This window comes from Octopus sinensis, linkage group LG3 (genome assembly GCF_006345805.1).
Source record: "Octopus sinensis linkage group LG3, ASM634580v1, whole genome shotgun sequence".
Taxonomy (NCBI): domain Eukaryota; kingdom Metazoa; phylum Mollusca; class Cephalopoda; order Octopoda; family Octopodidae; genus Octopus; species Octopus sinensis.
In genome coordinates, this window is record NC_042999.1 from 104393515 (window position 1) to 104420588 (window position 27074).

General features: G+C 33.7%; 1 protein-coding gene across 2 annotated transcripts in view; it reads left to right on the plus strand.

Moving 5' to 3' along the window:
• LOC115209717 (protein OS-9) overlaps positions 1–15696 on the plus strand; it is an 82846-nt gene extending 67150 nt beyond the window's left edge. For both annotated transcript variants that reach the window (XM_029778212.2, XM_029778211.2), the window contains 3 exons: positions 8781–8927; positions 9529–9638; positions 14385–15696. In XM_029778212.2, coding sequence (XP_029634072.1) covers positions 8781–8927; positions 9529–9638; positions 14385–14513 — 386 coding nt within the window. In that variant the 3' untranslated portion in view covers positions 14514–15696. The remainder of the gene's footprint in view (positions 1–8780; positions 8928–9528; positions 9639–14384) is intronic.
• Positions 15697–27074: the final 11378 nt, after the last annotated feature.

Here is a 27074-nt window from a genome sequence, read left to right on the forward strand (position 1 = left end):
AGACTTCATGTGAGAAGACAAAGCTTTGCATGCTTGGTAACATCTGGAAATATATTAAAATATAGAAGAAGCTGGAGAAGATTCAGTGAAAAGATATTCATTGGTCTTACTAATTGGCTACAACAAAACCAACCCACTAATTTGTGAAGTTTTGTATGGGTAGAGGTCTTTGATCTCTGATGCCTCTTGGTGTAGCATATTGAAAAAGGTGCAGGTATTGCTGTGTGGTAAGAAGCTTGCTTCCCAACTACATAGTTCCAGGTTCAGTCCCTGTGCATGGCACCTTGGACAAGTGTCTTGTACTATAGCCTTGGGCTGAACAAAGTCTTATGAGTAGATTTGGTAGACAGAAACTGAAAGAAGCCCATCGCCATATATATGTATGTATGTGTGTGTGTGGTGTGTGTGCGTGTGTGTATCTTTGAGTTTGTGTTTGTCCTCCACCACCAGTTTATCAACTAGTGTTGGTGTGTTTATGTCCCTATAACTTAGCAGTTCAGCAAAAGAGGCAGATAGAAAAGTATCAGGCTTTAAAAGATCCATTTAATTTAAATTTCTTCAAGGCGGTGCCTCAGCATGGTCGTAGTCCAGTGACCGAAACAAGTAAAAGATAAACGATAGAAGATTCCAGCCAGGTCTCTAGTGTGATGATAAATCATATTTTATGTATTGTTTCCGTACTGTTTCAACTCACGAGTTGCAGTTTCTTTCTCTTTTTGTTTCCCACCAATCTCAGTGGGTCTGCAAAAGGTCAGCATTCTTAACTTCACTCACTTTCGACTCAGTCATTCATTTTTGTTACTATTGATGACTTTATCCATCATAACTCCTTCATTCTTTCCCTCCCTCACACTAAATGTGAATAACCATGCAGCAATTCTACAAGAACCTGCTTCGTCCCCTCTCACAGTTCTCTCATACTCTGACCCTTTGTCCCCTAACAGCCCACCTCTCTCAGGGTTTGTAGTCTTGTCAGTTGCATGGTGACCTCAATAGTGCTGGTGACATGAAAAAAGCACCCAGAGTACATGCTGTTTAGTGGTTGGCATTAGGAAGGGCTGTCGAATCTGTGCCGAAGCAGACATTGGTGTACAATACAGTCCTTGGGCCCATTTAGCCCTGCCAAACCCGACCAACCCATGCCAGCTTGGAACATGGACATTAAATGATGATGATGATGATGATGATGATGAACAACTTCACAGGATTTCTTTAAATTCTTTTTTATTTGTTTTGTGTCACATTCCTTGCAGTTTTTGGTGGAATATTGTTGGTTTCCTTCAAATAGTTTTCTTCTTTGACAAAGTATTCATATTTTCCACTAATATGTCATGTGATATTGTCAAGATGTTTCGGTCATATTTTCTTTTGTTTGTCATATATTTTCTAACCGATCTTTGTGTTTTTTTAACTTTGAATTGTTTTCTGTTTACTCAATATGTTAGGCAAGATAAATTTTGTATTTCTATTTACCAATTTTTTTTTGACAATTGTTTCTTTCTCAGGATATAATTTTTTGGGAAGAAAGATTTTCTTTATATAATCTCCTTTTTCTTTCACTTCAAAATCTATTATGAGTTGTTTTTTTCTGTTGAGATGGCAGAATAATTAGAGCATCAGAAAAAAATTCTTAAAAAAATGTGTGCTATTTCCTACAAATCTGTACTTTCTGAGCTCAAATCTCATTGAGGTCAACTTCGCCTTTAAATTTTTGGGGATTGTTAAAATAAAATACCAGTCATCCATTGGAAATCGATGATGTCATCTAGCACTCTTGCCTAAAAATTACTGGCTGTGTGCCTAGATTAGAAACCATTTTTAAATAATCCCAAAGTACCATCTGCTGTAATTAATTCCCCAAAATTTCAGTCAATTACTGATACCTATTTTATCGATTTTTATTCAAGTGAAGTTTTGTCCCTTGTTAGAGTTACTTCCCTTCGGGGAGCAAATACCACTAGTAATTTATATTGATTTAGACACACATGCTTGCATACACACACATTCACTCATTCATTTTCTCTCTTTCTCTCACAAGGATACACACTCTCTCTCTCGCCCTATCTGTCTCCCCTCACACACACACAAACACATTCACTCTCTCTCTCTCTGTGTCGCTTTCTGTTTCCCCTCTCTCTCTCTCTCTGTGTCGCTTTCTGTTTCTTCTCTCTCTCTCTGTCGCTTTCTGTTTCCTCTCTCTCTCTCTGTCGCTTTCTGTTTCCTCTCTCTCTCTCTCTCTCTCACACATACACACACTGCAAATTTTCTACCTATTAAATTTCTGTCGCTTGGCATTAATTGACTCAAATAAATATATGTAGAAGCCACTTGCCCAAAGTACTGTGCAGTGGGATTGAACCTGGTGCCACATGGGTGCAAAGCAAACGTCTTCACCATACAGCCACACTTGCACCCTAATTATCAATGTCAGAAGTGCAGGAGTGGTAGAATGAAGTTGGTTGGAAGATGAGAGGTGGCTGGGCCCATTGACTACCCGAAGAAATACTTCATTAAGCATAATCATTCCAGATTTTGACTTCAGATTATGTCAAATGTAAGTTTAAACTAGTAGTATTGCCTGGCGTTGCTCGGGTTTGTTTCGACCCTTTAGAATTGGAATTTTTGAAAAGTAAAAACTTTGCATTATGTAGCTTGTTATTCTCTTTAAGTGAACATTTGTCTGGTTGAAATACACCGAAAAATGGCAACACAGCAGTCAAAAAATCGTAAAAAATAGGGATTTTCATAGACCCCCCCTCCACATTTTTTATGTATATAATTTTTGGTGTTAACATGGTCCGATTTGAATTTTATCTTCTACGGAATGAAGAGCAAGCCTTCTCTCATACTTTCAATTTTGGTCAACTTGCGCCGCAGGGTCTCGGAGGAGATAGTGATAGTTGAAAGCTACCAAACCTGCCACACACAGACAACTTCAGCTTTATATATATAGATTAACATCTGTTATCTTTTGCTTCTTACATGTTTGTGTCATTGGACTGTGGTCTTGCTGGTGCAATGCCTTGTAGGGTTTTAGTTAAATGAATCAATTCCATTACTTATTTTACTTATTCTTTTTATAAGCGTGGTACTTATTCTATTGGTCTTTTATGCCAAACTGCTAAGTTGCAGGGATGTAAATAGACCAACACCAGTTGTCAAGAAGTGGCAGGGCCAAAACAAACCACACACTCATAAATACACAGTTTCTGTTTTCCCAATCCACTCACAAACTCACCACGCTTTGGTTGACCTGGTTCTATAGTAGTAAACTTTTTCTCAGTGGAATTGAACCTGAGACCATGTGATAGGGAAGCAAACTTCTTGTCTTTAAGTATTTCTTTTACACCGCATACACACACACATACACTTACATACACCCACACGTGTGTGTGTGTGTCCCTGTTTCTGTTTGTTACCTCTCCCACCACTTGACAACTGGTGTTGGTTTGTTTATGTCCCCCATAACTTAGCAGGTCAACAAAAAAGACTAATAGAATAAGTACCATACTTAAACATGAAAAAACAAACAAACAAACAATAAGTAAAACTCATAAGTACTGGGCACAGTACTAATACCCCTCCAAGCAGTGCTCCAGATTGGCCACAGACCAGTGACTGAAGGAAGTAAAAGCTAAAAGATAAGAAGATTCTTTATTTCATATTCCAATACAGCTGTTGTATTATATCTTTCCACATGACATTTAAGGCAACTTGATTTGCCTTGCAAAGCAGCTTTGATCTAAATATTAAGAAAATTAAATATAAGGTTACAAGTTTTTTTGACTACTAATCGAGAAGAATTTTTTTTTATTATTTTCAAATATTTACATCTGCATAACATTTTGATCGATCGGATTTCTGAATGTATTAGGTGTCTTCATCACAATCATCATTTAGTACCCATTCTCAATGCTGGCATGGGTTGGATGGTTTGACTGAGAACTGGTAAGCTGGGAAGCTGCACCAGGTTCCAATCTGATTTGGCATGGTTTCCACAGCTGGATGCCCTTCTTAATGCCAATCATTCCAAGAGTGTAATGGGTGCTTTTTACTGATTATGCACATAGACGCAGGAGTGGCTGTGTGGTAAGTAGCTTGCTTACCAACCACATGGTCCTGGGTTCAGTCCCACTGTGTGGCATCTTGTCTTCTACTATAGCTTTAGGCTGACCAAAGCCTTGTGAGTGGATTTGGTAGGTGGAAACTGAAAGAAGCCTGTTGTGTATATCTATGTATATATATATATATATATATATATATATATATATATATATATATATACTTTATTTAAAGCAGCAGAAAATTCAACAAAATCTGTTACTCTGAGTTTCTCGTTGCCGTTCCATCAGACAGTTTTTGCTAGAATGGAACCGATATATCAATTCAATCTAGACTCTTACAAACGCTACACCTTTAAAAAAATGGACTTGTTTGATTGGCCCTTTAGAAATAACGGTCAATCTTCGAGCGATAAACAAAAAAAGCTCAAAAATATATGTATATATATATAAAAAATTATAAAATTCGAGGAAAAACCTTACATTGAATAAAATACATATTGACGTTAATGAAGAAAGTATAATTAATGCATAGAAATTAAAACTTATTATAAATATTACACTGCAATACATATTTATATTAAAGTGTACATATATATATCAACATACACAGAAGGATGCGTGCAAACGCCATACATATACAGACGTATAAATATAAATCTAAAATATACACATAAATGCATGCGTACATATATACACGCAATCTATCTCGCACGCAAGTTAAAATCATCGATGTAGCGCTTCTCATTTACTGAGTAATGCTTAAGTAAGGGGGACGTAAAGTTGTATCAGTATCAGTTAGAGAAAAAAACGAAAGAAAGGAAAAAAATTATGTATACATAATTTTTCTTATTTCGTTTTTTTCCCACCCCCCTTTTTCTTTTTTCCTTCCCCCTTCTTCGTTCCTTTTTCTCTCTCTTCCTTTCTTTCGTTTTTTTCTCTAACTGATACTGATACAACTTTACGTCCCCCTTACTTAAGCTTTACTCAGTAAATGAGAAGCGCTACATCGATGATTTTAACTTGCGTGCGAGATAGATTGCATGCATATATGTACGCATGCATTTATGTGTATATTTTATATTTATATTTATACGTCTGTATATGTATGGCGTTTGCACGCATCCTTCTGTGTATGTTGATATATATATGTACACTTTAATATAAATATGTATTGCAGTGTAATATTTATAATAAGTTTTAATTTCTATGCATTAATTATACTTTCTTCATTAACGTCAATATGTATTTTATTCAATGTAAGGTTTTTTCCTCGAATTTTATAATTTTTATAATTTTTTTTATATATATATATACATATATTTTTGAGCTTTTTTTGTTTATCGCTCGAAGATTGACCGTTATTTCTAAAGGGCCAATCAAACAAGTCCATTTTTTTAAAGGTGTAGCGTTTGTAAGAGTCTAGATTGAATTGATATATCGGTTCCATTCTAGCAAAAACTGTCTGATGAATGGCAACGAGAAACTCAGAGTAACAGATTTTGTTGAATTTTCTGCTGCTTTAAATAAAGCATATTACTCTACCACTGGTATTTGAGTACTCTTTTTTCCACCTTGTTTCACATTTATGTGTTTACTCCGGTATATATATATATATATATATATATATATATATATGTTTGTATCTCTTTGTCTCCCCCCTCATTGCTTGACAACCGATGTTGGTGTGTTTAGTCCATGTAACTTAGCAGTTGGGCAATAGTGACCAATAGAATAAGTACTAGGCTTACAAAGAATAAGACCTTGGGGGTGATTTGTTTGACTAAAGGCAATGCTCCAGCATAGCCGCTGTCAAATGACTGAAACAAATAAAAGAATGAAAGATTAGTATACCAGACTACATTTGAACTTTATACTTTTCTTTCTAAACTAAGAATAATAATGCTCTTATCCACTTGGCCAGTGTTTTCATTGTGGGTTCTAGGAAAAAATTCTGATGTCCTGCAAGATAAGGTGGCTTTTAATTTGATAGAATTTGATACAATCTTATTTTCTAAAACTAATGTTAAAACCCGTTTTTATATCTTTCATCTTTTACTTCAGTCATTAAACTGCAGCCATGCTGGAGCATCTTCATGAAGGGTTTTAGTCAAACAAATCGACCCTAGTACTTATTGTTTATTCTTAAGTCTGGTACTTATTCTATCGGTCTCTTTTGCCAAACTGCTAAGTTATGGGGAGTTAAACATATCAAGACCAGTTGTCAAGTCATGGTGGAGGACAAACTCAAACAGAGAGACATGTAATTTTTATATGAATAAACTCTCTCTGAAATAAATTTGATTTAATTTCATAACATTTGGAAATTATAGTGATGGTGGTGGTGTTTATAAAATATAGGTATAATTCTGCAATTTTTAGAAAATCCAGTTATAGCTTTTGTGGCGAAATGTTTGGAAATCACTGCACTTAACATTGCATTGATGCATTTAAAACAAGGGCTTTCTTTTTCTTTTTTATGCTGTTGTACCAGCATCAGTGGCCAAATGGATAATTATTACTCTTAAATTAGTATCAAGGATTTCTAGTTTGAATCCAGTGTAGTTCAGTTATAAATATCTAGAAATAAAATTTTTGATAATGACAGATGAAACCAGTCAAAAGACTCTGTGTGTGTGTGTGTTTGTAAATACATATGTACTGCACTCTTGTGCAACTACTCACCCTGCCTGGAACCACTGCCTTTGTCTCCTGTATTCTCAGGGAACCACTTCCAAGTCTCCAGCATTCTTATTCCTTACCACCTTATTTTTCACTAACGGTCTCTTTTGTCTCCCTTCACTGCTCATTCTACCCTTACAACCTCTGTTCATCTCCCACTATTTCCACCTCTATGCACCTCTTGCATCCCACCACCAAACATTTAAAATTATCTATGCTACCACATATTACCTCTCTGACTCACTTCTAATTCCCATTGTCCCCCCCCCCCTGACATTTGTCACTGACCATGCCTCCACTTGACTTCATCATTCACTGCATTCACCTCTATCCCCATCTCTATCCAACTGCTGTTATCCTTTCATACTTTTATGAACTACCTATGCGTTCTTCTTGTTCAATGTTCTTGACCACTTCTATCACAGCTACCTTCTTGGAATTTGAGGGTACTCCCTGACATCGCTTTACCATTATCTTCTCTTGTTTTCCAACTGGGGTAGCCATGTATCTTCTCTATAGTAAGACAACTGTTCCTGTCTCTCATTACCTGGCACAAAGCCTCCTCCCTCAATGCTACACCTGCATCAGTTTAAGGGTTTTTCTTTTGCAAGTTTGTTGGTGACCTTACTAGTGCTGGTGCCATATAGAAAAGCACCTAGTACCCTCTGTGAAGTGGTTGGCATTAGGAAGGGTGTCTAGCTGTAGAAATCATGCTAATGCAGATATTGGAGCTTGGCACAGTCTTCTGGCATGTCAGTTCCTGTCAAACTATCAAACCCATGCCAGCATGGAAAATGGATATTAAACAGTGATGATGATGATGATATATGTATAGCATATAGTTATATCTTTCTTTTTACCTTGGGTCCTCAAGTCTTGATGGAGTCATAGGTGTGCTTTTGTAACATATGGTATGTCTTAGGCAAGTTCTAAGAAAATCCGGTACAACAAATTCCATCTGAATGCAAGCATGGGAAAGTGGATGTTAAATGATGATGTTAATGCTACTGCTGCTGATATATAATCATCAGGAAAGATGAAGTTGAATAGAATCCTAAAATTATAATATTCATAATAATTCAGTAAACCCATATTGAATAGTTAGATGTTTAAAAGTAAATACATTGACTGAATATTTAAGATTTTGAACAGCTTAGAATCATCTTGTCTCTCATTTTTTGAAGAGAATTATTAATCTGTGAGATTATGAAATAAGAAAGAAAGTGAAACCTTATTCTCATCCACCTTTCCTCCATTATCACTTTTAAAATTAGATGGAAATTGCCTAAAATTTAATATCCAGCAACAACAAGAAGAAAACTAACCCATTGTCTTTTTTCTTTTTTTTTTTTAAATTTGCCCTTCTTCCCTTATAGTTCTTGAGTTAGCTTTGCAACAAATTTTATGATTGATGTCCTTAAAAAATTTTTCGGGCTAAAAACCTTATTAATATTTTGAACTAAATTTTGAAAAGCATATTACAGCTGCTCAGTACTAAAGAAACAAATATAATTTGGTGGAAATCACATAAATGGAATTTAATCTAATGTTATCAGAATAAACTTCAGAGAACCTTGTTATATTTTTCTTCAAAAATCTGAACTAAATTTGATAACACTGTCAAGAAAACAATCTAGAAGGGATTATTAAAAACAAAAAGAAAAGAAAAAACAAAGAAAGCAACAACAGATGTCTTGAAAGTGAACAATTCTCCTGTGTTAGAATAATATTTGTTTTCCATTTATAATTTGAAATTATCTTTAGTGTATATAGTTTAAAAATTATAAATCAATTTACACTGATGTGTGCAAAGTTTTCAAAGCATAAAGAGCATTTCAAGTTTGTAATGGAAATTTCTTATCTCAAATGTTTCAATATTTTGCTTGATTGTTTGTATATAGGGAAAAAATGTTTTGTAATTTATGAAGTTGTCATAATTTTCTTTTATGATTTATTATTGCAAATTCAATTTCCTGAAATAATACACATGTTAGCTATAAAAATTAAAAGTTTTTCTTGTACATTTCTTTTGCACAGAAGCTGACAATAATGTTAAAGTCCGTGTAAGTAAACTCGGGCAGGGCGGACTCTTGAATGATGAAGAAGATGTAATGGATAAAGAAAATAATAAACTAGAAGAATCTGTTAAAGAAGGATTAGAAAAAGCTGGAATACAACTATCAGGTGTGTTACAACGGCAATAGGTGGTGTTTGCACTGCCAGTAATTCTTCAGTTTTTCAGTATTGTGTTTTGCTTTCAGAGTTAATTGATACCTTTTTTGTTTTAATATTTTTTTCTAGTATTTAATCTGTGGGTGCAGATGCTGCTGTGTGGTTAAGAAGTTTACTTCTCAACTGCGTGGTTTCAGGTTCAGTATGGAATTGGGGAGCTTGCATATGGCTTTTCAGAGTGAGGCTAACTTTGTATAATAAGTTGCCAATCCAGCCAGTATTGCAAAAGGTGATGGTCAGTGTAGGACAGATGGATAGATCAACAGGAACAAAAACATTGTTTGTTTAGTTGTGCACTGAAGATAGCTAAACCCAAGATAGAATATTGTTTAGTTACACACACACTCACACAATGGGCTTCTGGATAGTTTCAGTTCAGTTTACTTAATCTCACTGAAATGACTGTGATAAAAGCTACATACCAAAGGTGGTATGCTTTGAGATTGAACTTGAAACTATGGATTGCAAAGGAAACTTATTCATCATGCAATCACATTATTTCTATGATTTTTTAGTTTGCTTTTACTCTATTCTGTATTTTTTATTCTCTTAGGTGATAAAGTAAAAGTACGAATTTTCTCTACCGGTTTCTCTGGGAAGGACACAATCAAGATCTCAAAGGAAGAAGCAAATGCTGTGAAGAATATGGTAATTACTGTCTTGGTAAGTAACAGACTGCAAAGATATCTCCAAAACTCTGACTAACTTCCTCATCTGTATTCTTTGATTATCTTTTACAGTGTTATTAGAAAAATCAATCAATTTCGACAGAGAGGTTTCCTATTTCTATCTTCACTTGGTTAGCATTTTAGCTATGTTTATCTGTTCTTACTTCAGTTAAAGAATGGAAGATGTCACATAGGAAGGAATTAATGGAGATTATAGCCAATTACCATCCCTGTGTGGGCATGCATGTTAGCCATTGTTATTGCTTAGCCTCAGGTCAACACTGATCAAATAGTTGTGCCTGTTCTACCTTTTTAGGAATAAGTAAGATTACCTAGTCTGCTTTGTTGTTTTGATTTTTGAAGTAACTTGCATGTGAATTGAGGAAAATTCGGCTGCTATTCCAAACAGTTTGAGTAACCATGTAAAGGTTCTCTTGCTGGCTCATACATATGTAATGTGTGTGTGTGTGAGTGTGTGTGCATGAGAGCACATTTCTGCTTGGAATGACTTCATTTTGTACATTTACTGGAATAGATGTACAAGGGGTGTACTGAAAAGCTCCTGGCTTTGAGTAAAAGAAAATACAGGAGGATCAGTTAATTATGATTTCAGTCAACATATTCCCCTCTCAGATTCACACACTTATTGCAGTGGTCCTTCAAATTTTCTAAACTCTGTAAAAGAACCCTTAAATCCAGGAACTTCTCAGTACCCTTTGTATTGACTACACTTAATACTTACATGCATGTCATAAATGTCACAACTTCACATTTTCATTTTTTGTTCCCATCATTAGATTATCTTTGTACCTAACCAAAATAAGTCAATGTTTATATCATGGCTCAGGGATCATGATACATACTAACACATGTATATAGAACCAAATAAAATACATTACATTATTTGGTTTCATCTCATCAAGGCTCTGTGTGCAAACCTTATCTGGGGTTAGGTTTTCTTTTTATATCTCCTATACTGATAAAATAATTTCTAGTTATACACTAGGAGCTGATCTATTTGGCTATAGTTTCTCCCTTTGCTAACTTGCAGCCTTGTATCCTTGTTAAAAAAACATTATTTTATATCAGTAAGGCTGTGAGCAGGTAGAAGTGTTAGCACATTGGGCAAAATTCCTTGTGACATTTCTTCCAGCTCTTTACATATTGAGTGCAACTTCCACTGACGTCAACATCACCTTCCATCTTTTCAGGCTTGGTAAAATAAAAGCACTAGTTGAGCACTGGGGTTGATGTAATTGAACTAAGCCACTTCCTCTAAAATTGCTGGCCTTGTAACATAATTTGAAATCTTTATTTTTTTTTGGTGCTTTTACTGCACAATGAAGTGTAGTTCTGTGAGCAACTTTGATAGTGTTTTGAAAGTTCTCTTTGTTAGATATGTGTATAATGCCTTGTGGTGCTAATTTATTTTTGTTTGATATATAAGTCATGATGTGTTGGCTATGTGTTTTCTTGTCGCTGTTTAATTTACTTTAATAAGACATCTATTACTGTAGGAATAGTTCCGGTTTTTAGTTCTCAGCACTCTGGTTATCTCTATTTCCAGATCTTAATATTTAGTTTTGGAAAAAGGTAGTAAGGTGGCAGAATCATTGGCATTCTGGACAAAATGCTCAACAGAATTTTGTCCGTCTTTATGTTCTGAGTTTCAATTCCACTGAAATTGACTTTGCTGTTCATTCTTTCAGGATTGATGTAATTGACCTACCCTCTGCCCTGAAATTGCTGGCCTTGTGCCAAAATTTGTTTATAAGGTCTTTTAAAATTGATTATATCATCATGAGTGCTTTGGTACTTATTTTATTAACCTTGCAAGGAAAAGTGTCAAGTTCACTGAGTATAATGAGGGGTAAGCAGAAAGAGATGCTGCACTAGTTTTGCATACATCACCATTGTGCATGTGCACACACACATGTATGTGTATATATGCAAGTGTGTGTGTGTGTATGTATATATATATATATATATATATATATATATTAAAGTAAATGGATCACATTTTGAAGAGAATGGAATTATGGGATTTATATCTACACACAGCCATTATGGATTACTGCAGAAGATTTTACTATGGACTTATATTATTTCTTCAAAATTTTTAGCCCAAGTTTGTACCAATGCACATCTATGCCAGTAACATTTTTAAACAACATCTTTATCATATGCTTTTAAATAGCATTTAATTCACTACATGGAAATTTACCCTTTTCCTCTGATGAGTGGATGTATTACCTAATAATGATTATTAATATTAAATTTCATTTTGAAGGGTTATATATTCATGAAACGATCGTAAGATATTTCAAAGTTTTTAAATAATCATACTTTATATATTTACATATCTATCTGTTAATACAATATTATTTTGGACGTATATCTTCTGTGATGATTTTTTGATGTAAATTTTCTTGCTTCTACTTTATAATATATAATCACTCTTATTAAATGTCTAAACACCTTTAAGATTTTAGACATTTCCCTACCAAGAGCACTTATTCGAAATTCAATATACTGTATTCTCATTGAATATATTTGATTATATATATATATATATATATATATATATATATATATATATATATATATATTCGCCATATGATGATAGATCGCTAGCCACTAAACTTCTTTTTATTTTCTCTCTTTGTTTATTTCTGTGTTCCTTTCTGTTGAAGAGCATAGGCTCGAAACATAAAAGACTTTCTCACTTCCTGAGCATTAAACTAATACATCTGTTTGTTGTTTACACACCCGTCTTCGTCTTTTTTTAAAAATATATATATATATATATCATCGTAATCATTTAATATCTGTATTTTTGTGCTGACATTGCTTGGACAGTTTGACAGGAGCTGGCAAGCTAGAGGGTTCAGCCAAGCTTTACTGTCTGTTTTGGCATGATTTTTACAGTTGGATTCCTGATGCTAATCACTTCACACAGTTGCCTGATCACTTTTTACATGGTACCAGCACTGGTGAAGTCTACTTTGGCATGGTTTTTACAGCTGGATGCCCTTCCAAACACCAACCACTTTACAGTGTGGGCTGGATGCTTTTCATAATAATAGAATGGGTTTATGGTTTCTTCATTCTACAACTATTCAGTCTCTGAACCAATGACAAAACCTGTACATGGTCACCTGATCTGTTAGAAATTACAGCCCAATCTCTTGCAAATAACACTACTATCTAAGAAAAAGAATGAGAGTATGAATTGAATAAGTAGCAGTATATAGATATGACTCTGTGCTTTTCAACCTCATATTGTCTCAGGTTCAATCTGACTATGTGGCACCTTGGGGAGGGGGCAAGTATTTTCTACTTTATCCCCAGGCTGAGGAAAGCCTTGTGAGTGGCTTTGGTTGATGGAAACTGAAAGAAGCCTATCATTCATATATATATATATATATATAATGGGGAGAAGTGTATTTTCATGCAGGAAAGAATATAAAAGAATTTGTTTTGGGGTGGCTGATGACAGTACCGCCGGATTGGCACCTGTGCCGGTGGCACATAACAAGCACCATCTGAGTGTGCTGCCTTACTGGTCCTGTGTCAGTGGTACATAAAAAGCACCATTCAAGCGTGGTTGATGCCAGTACTGCCTGACTGGCCCTCATGCCGGTGGCATGTAAAAAGAACCCACTACACTCTCAGAGTGGTTGGCATTAGAAAGGGCATCCAGCTGTAGAAACTTGGTCAGATCAGATTAGAGCTTGGTGAAACCTTCTGGCTTGCCAGTTCTCAGTCAAACCAGCATGGAAAGCAGAAATTGAATGACATTGATGATGATGATGATGTTTGAAAATGCACCTGAATGTCAAAAAGTAGTAATTTTCAAATAAATTTTACAAAATTTAAAAACGACTGTGCTTTGAGATTCAGGTACATTTTCAAATCCTCAAGCAAATTCTCCTACACACACACACACACACACATTTATGTGTGCGTTACTGTTTCCTTGCCTTGGCTTCATATAATTGTTGTAAAGAAAAGACACTGTTATGCAAGTGGTGTCCTTTCTTTCTTATCTTTCATGAAAACATGTCTGGTCATGGTGAATATTACCTTACTTAGAAACTGATGAGGGTTGGGAGCTGGAAGGGCCTCCAGTTGTAGAAAATCTGCATCAATGAACACTATCCAACCAATGCAAGCATGGAAAAATGGATATTAAATGAAGGCGGTGAGCTGGCAGAAACGGTAGCACGCTGGGCGAAATGCGTAGCCGTATTTCATCTGCCGTTATGTTCCGAGTTCAAATTCCGCTGAGGTCGACTTTGCCTTTCATCCTTTCGGGGTCAATAAATTAAGTACCAGTTACGCACTGGGGTTGATATAATCAACTTAATCCATTTGTCTGTCCTTGTTTGTCCCTTCTGTGTTTAGCCCCTTGTGAGTAGTAAAGAAATAGGATATTAAATGAGGATGATGATGATGACATACTATGTCTAAATAGATGAGATGATCACTGCTGGAACTCCTTTGATCATAGATCTGCTAAGTGAGGGCTGACTTGGAGCTATATAAGAAAAGTTACTACCGTTTCTTCTTCAATAGAATCAAATCAAATAAACTTATAAAGTTAATGGAACTGAAATTAACAAACCATTTCCTTCTATTGAGATAGCAATTTTTAAATTTTCGCTTTGGCTAAGTTATTCATTCTCTCAAGAGAATGTTGAAAAATAATTGCATGTTTTTTACATATTTTCTTCTGCAGAGCGACAACCACCAACTTCTGAAAGAAAACGAAAAACAGAAACAGCTGGAAGAAAATTATTCGTTTGTGTGGAAAGACGGTGGGAAAAAGCAGCAGTCACAGAAGGAAACTCCCAAATCAGCCACGTAGTTATTCACTGAAGAGGAAAGAAATTTCAACATTGAGAAATACTGCAACAATAAAATTAACAACCACCTCAGCAACAACAACAATGACAGCCACTGCAGCAGCAACAACAACAACAACAACAACAACTGTGTCACTAGTAGTAGTAGCAGGAGCAGCAGCAGCAGTCACAACAATAGAAATTATTACTTAATTGCTACACCTTGTTCTCCTGCTCAGCCCTTGGTCATGAATATATATACATATATATATATATATATATATATATATATACATACAGAGAGAGAGAGGGGACCGACTGGGCTCCCTTCCTTTCTCTTACCTTATTTCTTTTACCTGTACTATCACTTTCTCTCTCTCTCTCCCTTACAGACTGATTTTTTTGTTACACTCAAACTCTTTTCAGAATCTGTCCAATAAATACAATCATATTATATACACATATACTCTCTTACACACACACACACACACACACACACACACACACACACATTCTCTGTCATTCCCGTATAGACATGCTTCCCTCCTCTTTGGATAGTACAGATATACATGTGTTCATGCATGCATCACTGTGCACACATGTATCCATGTGCACATGGATATGTAGACAGATATGGATGTTTTCATGCATGCATATCTGTGCATCTGTAAGACATACATACAGTTCTTCATTTTTTCTGTGTCACACACACACTCACACACACACACTCACACACACACACACACACAATTTCCGCCTAAATTCTCTCTCAAACACATACATAATTCAATGTCTCCATGCTTACATGCAAACAGACATGGCATATTTACAGACCATGTACTCTAAACGTCTTCATGCACTTTCCTGTTCTAAATGACATACTCTTCTCAGCCACTCCACACCTTTCGGTCCTCTCTCTCCCTCTCTCTCTCTCTCTCTCTCTCTCTCTCTCTCCTCTCTCGTGCCTTAATGTACAGAATATAACTTTTGTTTTTCTTTACTACTCAGATGTTGAATTTAATATATTTCAAGAAAAAGAAATTAAACGTATACAAACACACACACACACACTCATTGTGAGAGTGTTTGCACATACACCTTTATATGCTTACATACACGTAGGCATATAAATGTGTGTGTGTATATATATACATATGTACACACACACACACACATGTAAGCACTCGTGCATATATACATATTCATACACTCATACACAAACAGATGCATAAGCACAAACACAAGCATTTAAAAAATATATATATATATATATGAACACCTGCATGTGAGTGCATGTGTACCAGTGCACATGCACACATGGCCACATAAAGACACACACGTCATCAGAAAATATTAAATCAGCATGAAGATATATGAAATATATCCACCAAAACCATATCAACAAAAGCATTCCATCTTCTATTATTTACTCCATTGAACATTTACGAGATTCCCAGTATGTTTTTTTTTTTCTGATTGTGATATATGGCTGTATATTTGTGTAAGTAATATTGGTGTGTATCTTTATAGTTCTGTGTGATATGTGTGTGTGTGTGTGTGTGTGTGTGTGTGTGTGTGTGTGTGTGTGTGTATGTCTATATTTGTGTGTATGTATGTATATGTATGCGTAGTGTGTATATATATATATATATATATATATACACACATATGCATTTCTCTATATGCATATGGATGTGTGTATGTATGTATGTATGTATATATATATATATATATATATATATATATATATAAATATGTGTGTGTATGTTTGTGTCCTCATTCCCACATACATGCTCTGATAGACAGTTCTATCTTTGCATATGTAAGATGTAATGAATTCAGAATTCAGATGGCAGCCACACGTTCTAATCCTCTGTGTCTATACACACACGTGCACACACACACACACAGATGTGTGTGTATATGCATAGTTGTATTTGTATATGTATGTGTGCTTAAAATCTGATGGGACATGAATTATCATTCATAGAAAACAATTGTTGATTGGATAATTTTTGCTAGAGCTGGAACCATCTCGAAATTTATCAACAAGCAATTATTATCCTCTGCTGAAAGAATCCTCCTCCTCCCAGTTCTTGTGTCTTGTATTGATTTTAAGAAGATTTTCTTACTTTCTTCTTGATTTCCTTGAATTTTTTTTCAGTTACTTGAAATTGTAATTTTCTTTTTTTTGTTTCTTTATTTATTTGCATTCTTTGTACATAGAGCTTGCTTGCAGATTTTCCACTAGAATGTTGCGAATTCATTCTTGCAGACGAGCAACTGAGGTGCTTGAATTCCTCAGTGAGAAGTATAACTGAAAACTGTTTAAATACATACAAATATATGTATATATATATATATATATATATATGTATATACATTCATACACATACCATGTGAATAATACCTATGTCTCATGTTTTCATGTGTGTGCATATGTGTGTGTGTGTATGTATGTATATATATATATATATATATATATTGTATATATGTATATATATATGTATATATATATATATATGTATATATATATTATATATATATATATATATATATATTGTATATATGTATATATGTATATATATATATATATATATATATTGTATATATTATATATATATATAGTATATATATATTATATATATATATATTGTATATATGTTATATATATATATAATATATATATATATATATTATATATATATGTATATTTGATCGAAGTTGTTGATTCACTCCATTGCCACTGGGTTTCTCGTTACATGCAATCATTCATGTGGTAAAAACATATATATATATTGTGTGTATACATACGTATATATATATTATATATATAATATATATATATATATATATATATATATATAAAATCATCCTCTTGATATATATATATACATATGCATATTGTGAAAATGTATGTTCAGTATCCATGTAAAAACAGATACTAACAAATATGCATGTACATACACATATACAAACTGGCATATATACACGTGCATGCTTACATATATATAAAATTCAGGATTTAGTTTGCAATTGGAAACATAGGAAATGATATTTAATGAAATGCTATCAGTGTTTGTTCATGTGAATGCATGTGTGTTTATTCATGTTTTTGTGTGCGTGCATGTGTGCGTGCGTGTATGTGTTCACTTGTACTTTACTCTTTTTTTAACTTGCAGAAATTTTCCTATCAATATTTATACAAAACACTCTTTGTGGATGAGACTAAAACACACACACATACACACATCTGTATAGATTTATACTGTTTACAGACCTGATGTGTATGCATATGTGTGTGTCTGTGTACATGTATATAAATATATATAGACATTATCTCCCTATCTGTCTATCTGTCTCTGCATGTATATATATATATATAATATATATATATATATATATATATATAATATATATATATATATATATATATATATATATACATACATACATGTATCTGATGATATACATGTATATGAATGCATTATATATTTTATATATCTATCTCTATATGTGTATATACATATACACTCACCCATACATATGCTTGAAATATGTAAACTGTGTAATTATAGGCGAGGACAAAATATTTATTAATTAGTTGTTTAGTGTAGGGTATAAAGTAAATTATAAGGAGAGAAATAGTTAATTAAGCATCAGCTAATGGTAGTATTTATTTTTAGTTGTGCGAGAGGCCAGATTGTGCTTAGAACTTCTGCTGGCTGGTGTATTGATGTCCATATGCTGAAACAGCGTGGTGTTTCAAACATTTACATTCTTGCAGTTTGATCTGACATTAAATATGCAAATATACCAATAATAAAAAAAGAAAATAAACAGAAGCATTTTTGAAAGTCAGCATATGTGTCTGTGTACACGAATATAATAATATATTTTGCACAAGATTTGTTGAATTCTCTCTCACAGAAGCCAATAACAAAAATAAAAAAAAAAAAGCTAAGTATTATTTTTTTTAACTGAAATAAATATTTGCTTTTGTTTTTTCATATAAACATGTCAGATCAGTTAAAATGTCAAAATACAAAAGAAAAAAAGGGAGAAAATGAAAAAAAAAAGGAAAAAGGGAAGAGAAGTGAAACCTAACAATAATTGTGAAAAGTAGTGTTAAAAACAGCAGAAAGTATCTAACAACAACAACAATAATAATAATAACAAAGAACGAGAAATTACAATAATAATAATAATCACAACAATAATGATTTCTGTGCTTTTGGCCACAAGAGTCCAAGATGTTGGTGACAGCACATAGGTGAAATATCAAAGAAAATAACAAACCAGAAAACAGTAGGGATTTATGTTGAGCAAAAGGGCTAGATCAATGTTAATGATAATATATGTACATCAATAAATAGATACTGATAAATTGAAATATCAATATAAAACTACAAAATAATATTCACAACAATAATTCTTTGAAATATGTAATGTGAGGGGGGCAATGTTTTGCTTCTGTTTAAGGAGAAAAAAAAGAACAAAACGAAACATAAAGCAAAGATTATTTGGTTGTTTAATTATATAGTGTCTGGACTATTTTTTTCTAAACTGTTTCCTTTCTCTAACATGGAATTAATTCCTTCAGTTAGCATATGTTTTGGTGATTAATTTGTAACTTCTCAAAAGAAAAGAATGAAAAAATTCTCACCAAATTGTTTATATTTCTCCCCATATCACACTGGGGAAAAAAAGTCATAAATAAACTGCACAATTTTAGAATTTATTTATTTTTTTTATCCATTGCTTTTCTCTCTTTAACTGTAAGAATTCAAAATGAATATTAACTGTTTCAACTTCTTATTCTTACTAGCCTTATATCTCAGAGTGTTGGAAAGAGCATGGGCAATGGAACCATGTTTTCTAACTCTTAGCTATGAGATTTCAGACACAATATTAATTGGTTTCAAACTTACCTATTCTACAAGTGAAGTACATGTGAAAGAACATGTCTTTGGGTGCAACTATCCCTCTTCAGAACCAGTATAAGTCATACATATTTACATAAACATTAATGAAGTGCTCAAAACTAGTGTAGAACGAAATAAGTATAATTAATTTAGTTGATTAAAGATAAAACATCATTACTTCAAGTTTCACACCATTTATTATTTGAAGATTACTTAATTCTTTAACTAGGTATGAATTTTGAAGTAACAATGTTTTATATTTTTCATGTTTTCACACACACACACACACACACACACACACACACACACACACACACATACACACACACACACACAACACACACACACACGTTGGGGAGTTGAACTCTTACCATAAAGAAATTTCTCTTTATCTTTTTTGTGGGTCTTTCAAAAAAAAAAAAATTTGTTGTCAGTAGGCTAAGTTGATTCAGTCACCTTTGCCCCACCCCTGCTTTCCTCCCTTACAGATTTATGACATTCTATCAATTTATGGCATTGTGAAAAATTATTATTGCAGTGGGTACTATACTATACTCTCATCATAAGTTTACAGTGAATTGAGTCTACATTCCTGATTTCTATTCCCAGCTGAAACTGTTTTCCATCTACATAATAATAAAATTGTATACAGTGCTAAGGTGCACTACAACTCACCAGAAAAAGTAGCCAAAGTGCATGAACAGTACATAGAATAACTATGCAACTGTCTTCCAGAAAGGCATGTACCTCAGAATATTCCATATTTCCTCTGCCTATAAATAGGATTTCCTTATTTGTAACAATTCATTATTATTTTTCAACAGTCTTGTTTTGTAATATACTTTCAATGCAGTATTTGTTGTAGTTTGTAATATCTACTGTATTGAAAGTGTATATTCAGTGCCTGGTAGTACTAGTGTTATTTTTCTGTACTGCACATATATGTCAGTCTTGGAGTTTTGGTTATGTATTTGTCTATGTTTAATCGTTCTCTAAGGGCCCATTCTATTGTAGGGATTGTTTCTGTTTCCAGCTCCTACTTTCTAGCTCACTCTATTTTCCAGGCTTTTGGATAATTACTCAGTTTCACAGAGAAATACATTATCAATGTTTTTGGATTGATATTTCTATTAGGCAGCATTTCATTCCTGGTAATCAAATTTGCTAAAGTGGGCTGAAGTACATCATATGAGATGTTTTACATTTTATTTTGTAACTCTACATTTTTTGCTCTTTTTCTTCTATGTTCAATAAAATAAGTACCTGACATCTCACCAACGACACATTTCTAGTCTTACACCAATATTAGAAATCACTTGTTATTGTGTTGTCACAGGTTAGGTTTGATCCAACAGATCCTGGTCATCATTTTTCTTTCTGTTGCTTTTCTTTTTTAGACATAATGTTCCTTGGACTACATTAGCCACTGTGTCCTCTTTTGTTTTGTTTAAGAATATAAAGTGTGATTTGAAGGAAATTTGCATGGTACTGGTTGTAAGTAAATTGATTTCTGCATTTTCTTGTTGGCTTGGATATGGAATTGTAATAAGATGAGGGCATGTACCCAGTTTTGTTTACAGTTATGGTGTAAGTTTAACTGAGATGGCCATCAAGAGATTCCCTGGATATAGTTTAGCAAGACCAATTAAAAAATATTAATAGCAACTAATTTATTTGTATTATCTTTTAAAACTTGATTTGGAACTGTTTTCTCTCTTACTCACTCACTCATTAGTATTACTTCTAAATCCTTTGGCAAGTCTTTTAGTGTCCAACAGTGTTACAATAGAGGAAATAATTCTTTCAACACATTTATGACAAAAAAAAAAAAGAGAAGTTGGAAGATTAAATAATCTAAATTACTGTTTTCATTTTCCTTCTTGCTTGCTTCCTTGCTAACTGGCTTTTTTGCTTGTTTTATATGTGTAATCTACCTGCCTGCCCCCTAAAAATAACAAAGCAGAATTACAGTAATTTCAATTATTCAAAAAATATTTTAGTTTTAGTTGCTGTCAGGTTTGAGCAATGTAAAATGGACAACTGATTCTGTGACTTTACATTTAAGTACTTGACCTATGTGCAAACATTTTCCATCAGCTTAAGCATTGTTTTATGATTATTTTGGGGTTGATGATCTACTGATGATCTATTGAAGATTAAATCATTATATATATATATATATAAGTGCGTTTTCAGACGAAAGCAGAATGCCAAAACTATTTTCATGAAGCAGACTTCTTGAGTGAGAGAGGCGTGAAATTGTTGTCTCCATGCTCCAACTATTTACAGGAGTTTAAAAAAAGAAATGAAAGAAATGAAAAAAAACAGCAAACCTCTATGCTACAGTCTACTGATTGTAAAACTTAAATTCAAATTGCGCATTTTTTCCTGTGTTACAAGCAACTGAGGAGAGTTCCTAAAAACTTTTATTTCCGGACGAATTTTAAATTGTGATACCAATTGGCTGGAGAGTGAGCAAGGGAAGAAAGAGAGAAAGGAGATGAAAAGAAAAAAAATATATATATGCAAGAAAATTAAAAAAACACTCAAATCAAATAAAATCATCCACTGGAGAATGGTTCTTCTGACAGTTTTGCTGTTTGTTATGATTACTGGCTGCTGCTGTTGGTCATGTTTTTGTCAGCCATCATATTTAGCAGGTGTTATTCATACCAACTTGACTGACACTCATGATATATGTATATATATATATATATTTTTACACAAACTGGAGCACGATAGTATATATGCATACATATTTGCCATCGTTCCTGATCTGGTTTCCAAATAAACATTTAAAATAGAAAAATTATGGTGGTGATGATAATATTGTTTAGAGGAAGTGTAGAAATTGCAGTTCTATATGAAGAACTAAAAATTTATGGTCTTGACTGTGTAGTCAAGTCTCTCTCACCCTTCCCCTCTTTGGTTCAAAGAATGTATTTCTTTCTTCCTTTCTAATAATAATAATAATAATGATAATAAAACAACAGCACAGTTTTCAGTTATTCTTGTGTAAATCAGTGGACTGAACTTATACTGATAAAATGATGCTACTACATTTTTTTTTTTTTTTGCTGTTGGGGTAGTGAGAGTGGTAGTCAAGTGCTTAGTTATAGATTAATTCACAGATTGTCCAAGATCCCACCATTGCTCAACTTGCAGTGATTAATTATAATGTTTTGTTAAATATACTGTGTCAGGCCGGGGCAGGCGGTCAGTGGAAACTGTACAATGTTGGACTGAAAAAAAACCCCCAAACTAAAAAAAAAACCCAAAGAAATTGTCATATTTTTACTTAAGTTAAGGTTCAAATATTGCCAGCTTTCACTTTGTCTTTTCATCACTACTAAAAAAAAAAAAGAAAAAATGAAAAGCAAGTAAAAAAATAAATAGTCAGTGTTGATTTAAATAAATCTATACCTATTTCTTACAAAAATTTATCTTTATTATATTGGTTAAAAACAACAAAAAAAAACCCCCAAAAGGTCAAAAAGAAATAATTGTTTCAAAATTTGACACAAGGCCAGCAATTTTAGCTGGAGGTGTGGGTGTTAGTTGATTACATTGACTCCAGTATTTAACTGATACTTTATTTTTATCAACTCCAAAAGTATGAAAGGCAAAGTTGATCTTAGGAGTATTTGAACTCAGAATTCAAAGAGCTGGGAAAAAATGTCACAAAGCATTTTGTTCCACTTGCTAGCGTTTCAGTCACTTCACTGTTTGGAAAATGAAATAATGATAATAATAATAATAATAATGATGATGATGGTGTATTGTTTGACAGTTGAGTTCTTACAGAACTAAGCTCAAAATTGGTTTATTCTTTCTTTGTCTCTGGATCTGAGGAAGCTTGTCTACTGAAGAAACTTTGTTACTTAATGTGTTCTATGAATATACTACTCGAATTTTTTTAATAAAAATAGTGGAATTGAGGACTTGTGAAGTTTGTTATTTTCAAGATTTTTGTTCATTAATTAAATTTTTATTGGTAATTACTCTATAGATTTATAATGCTTGAGCACTTATATACTTTTGCCTAGTTCAAGAATATATACACTCACATATAGCTAAGGGCATTGTTTTAGAATGACATTACCTTATATATTAACATGTTTTAAGACAGACTATTAAATATATATATATAGAAAGCGAAAAACATACTCCAGCTGAAAAACACCATTACCTCCCCATTCTGTTCTTCTATATGTGAATATATATATATTATAAATAATGTTCACTGGTTTATCTCGTGCAACATGGTGAATAATTATTAAAGTGCTGGGCAACAAGTGTATATACATTCCTTGTTCTTCTTAACTTGTTAATTATTTATACACAGGCGCATACATTTTGTTTCTGATGGTGCAGGTTATAGCTTCTGTATATGTGTTTATTGTGTGTGTGTATGTATGTGCGTGTGTGTGTGTTTTTCTGTCATGTACATATGCGTGTATATCCATGTGTACATGGTTATGTATATGTACATACTGTACTGTATTATGTAGAGTCAGCTCTGCCATATTAAACTACTAAGTTTGTTTTTTTAATGATGCCAGTGATAAGCTTCATATTGAATAATTTAAAGACAACTCCGAGTCTTGTCACTGCAAATAATGTTGATAGTCATCATAATAACGATGATGATGACGACGGTCATGATGATGATGATGACATTGTATTTGCAACCACTAAAAAAAAATGTTCCTGTTAATATTTTCTCTAACAGGCAATAAATGTAATGTTACTACGACATATGCAACAAATAATGACAGTAATAAAATAAAACTGAGGAAAAAAAACGGAAAAGAAAAAGAATAATAAAACTTGTTAAACAAGTGTATTATATTTTGTTTGTTTTATTGTGTTGTTTTTGCTTTCATCTTTTCATGCAGCATTTTGGTGAGAACTGAACAAGCACTAGGGCCCACACACAACTATACCCTGATAAGAACTATCCATCATTTTATACACCCCTTTCTCCCTTTCTCACTAATGCAAACACACACACACGTAATTATGTGTATATGTACATAATCATACAATTACATACATGCATATGTATGTATTTATATATATATATATACACTTGCGTCAGAAATTAATTAGCACTTCTCAAATTTCTACATTAACTAGGTTAAATCAATTAACCTATGAGCTGTTCAAAACGTCTTACGCGATGAGAAAACTTAGTATGGTGTGATTTCGGTCCTTGCGAGGCGCTACCTATATCTATTAAACAAAGGAAGATTTGTCTGCATCCACACTCCAAGTTGCTGCACTGCTATGTCAACATCATAAGGCTGTAGACTCTGAAACTGCTCTGCAAACAAAGTTACGTCATCGTTCTGCGCAACAGTGAACTCGCAACAAAGCAATAGTTCGAGATATGGCCACTAGGTGACAGCACATACCTTGAGTGAAGAGCAAATCAAGGGTGCTAATTAATTTCTGACGGTAGTGTATATATATATTTCTTTACTACCCACAAGGAGCTAAACATAGAGGGGACAAACAAGGACAGACAAAGGGATTAAGTCGATTACATCGACCCCAGTGCGTAACTGGTACTTAATTTATCGACCCCGAAAGGATGAAAGGCAAAGTCGACCTCGGCGGAATTTGAACTTGGAACGTAACGACAGACGAAATACTGCTACGAATTTCGCCCGGCGTGCTAACGTTTCTACCAGCTCGCATATATATATATATATATATATATATATATATACACACACACATTTATATGTGTGTGCGTGAACGTAAGCTCACGCTGTATAATTGATATTCGTTAAAAATTTTTGATTTTATTATTGCTACTTAGAAGTTTTTTTGTGTGTATATGTCGAAATTCTGGTGATATTTGGTAGTTGGCTGATGCGGGGTTCAAGCTTCTCTACGTCAATTATTATTGTATGTTTTCTTATTCTGTACATCCCTCTGTGCCAGATATTTTACTATATCTGTCTGTCTGACTGAACTGTTCAGTAGTTCATTGCATAACTATGAGACCTCGTGTCGATCCCACTGTGTGGCATCTGGGACAAATATCATACTTTATATACCTTTGGATCAACCTATACTTTGTGTAAATTAGTAGACGGAGAATAACTTTTGAATAGCCATTGAATAGCTTTTGCTTGTAATTCATAGGTACAGTCTTGTCACAAACTGTGTCATGCTGATTCTGCTTTAGAATTAGTCATATGTATATATGCCCACGAAAAGTTCCGCCACTTATACAGGTAATTCAGTTGATCAAACACATCAATTTTCATTCTCAAAACCAACAGAGCTACTCACTAATATGTGGTATGTGTGTGTGTGTATATATATATATATATATATATACATATTAACAAACGAATGGATTTCTGAGTGCTGCTACAATAATTTTGCTAGGAGTTGTTATTTTGATTTGAGCATAATACATTTATTCAGTGCAATACACTAAACAACTCCCAAGCTCGCCAGGTAACTTCTCAAATCAAAGTGATACAGCGACTTGATCAGTAATCCATTAATTCTCAGTAATGAGAATCAATAGATTACTTAACACAAATGGATTATTCATATATGAATTGTATGTATTAGCCGGCTTATCGGCAAACGTTTGCAGACGACATGGTACTTTTGGCTCATCAGAAGATGATCTTCAGCCTGCAGTGAATGGGTTCGCTGTCGTATACGACAAAAGAGGGCTGAGAATAAGTATTGCAAAGTCTGAGAAATTGGTACTCTCAATAGTTTTCCCAGCGCACTCTGCACTGAGGCAAGTGGAAAAGTTTAAGTATTTCGGGGCCATATTCATGAATAATGGGAGGCAGGTGTTTGGATTAGATGCTACAATTACAGGTGCTGGTACAGTCAACTTAGCATACGATACTCAGAAGAGAAGTACCCCTCCCCCCCAAAAAAAACCCCCAACTAAATTTGCTATCTTCAACTCGATTTTCGTGCTTAACTTCATTTATGGTCATGAATGCTTGGTAATGTCTGAAAGAGTACAATCGTGAATACAAGCGTCCGAAATGGGGTTATGTTACTCGAAAGAGTGTGTAGCTCGGAGATAAAGAAGTCTTTCCAGGTGGGACTGTTATTTCTCCACACTGAGCGGTCACATCTCCGGTAATATGAACATGTGATGAGAATGCCGCAGGAAAGAATCGCAAGCTGGATTCTTCAAGTCGAACCAACCGGCATATCTAAGAACAATATGAAGCATAATATTCATGGTTTTAGTTGGTCATGTGAGAATCCAGACGGAATGTGTAGAGTCCCCAGACACCCATTCCGTACATATGGAGAGTGTGCGAAATGACTTTAAGGACATATTTGGTAATTTAACAAAACAATTCTAATATAGCAATAGCTAAATGTATTCTAATAAAAATTTGTGTAAGTTCTTGATAAGCTTTCTTAAAAGATTATTCTATAAACCCACCTTAAACTTCCATAACTGCATCAATCGGGATCGGAACCGTTGACATGCTTGCACTAAATGGGTCTTATTGATTTCGGACATCACATGGACAATGGCGGCTTTCAGTGATTCTATGATATTTTGAGGATGTCAGTTAATCTCCCTTCAACAATGCTCTGAACGTTGTAGTCTATGGAATTTAAATCTAGTGAGTTTAGAGGTTACACCTTTGG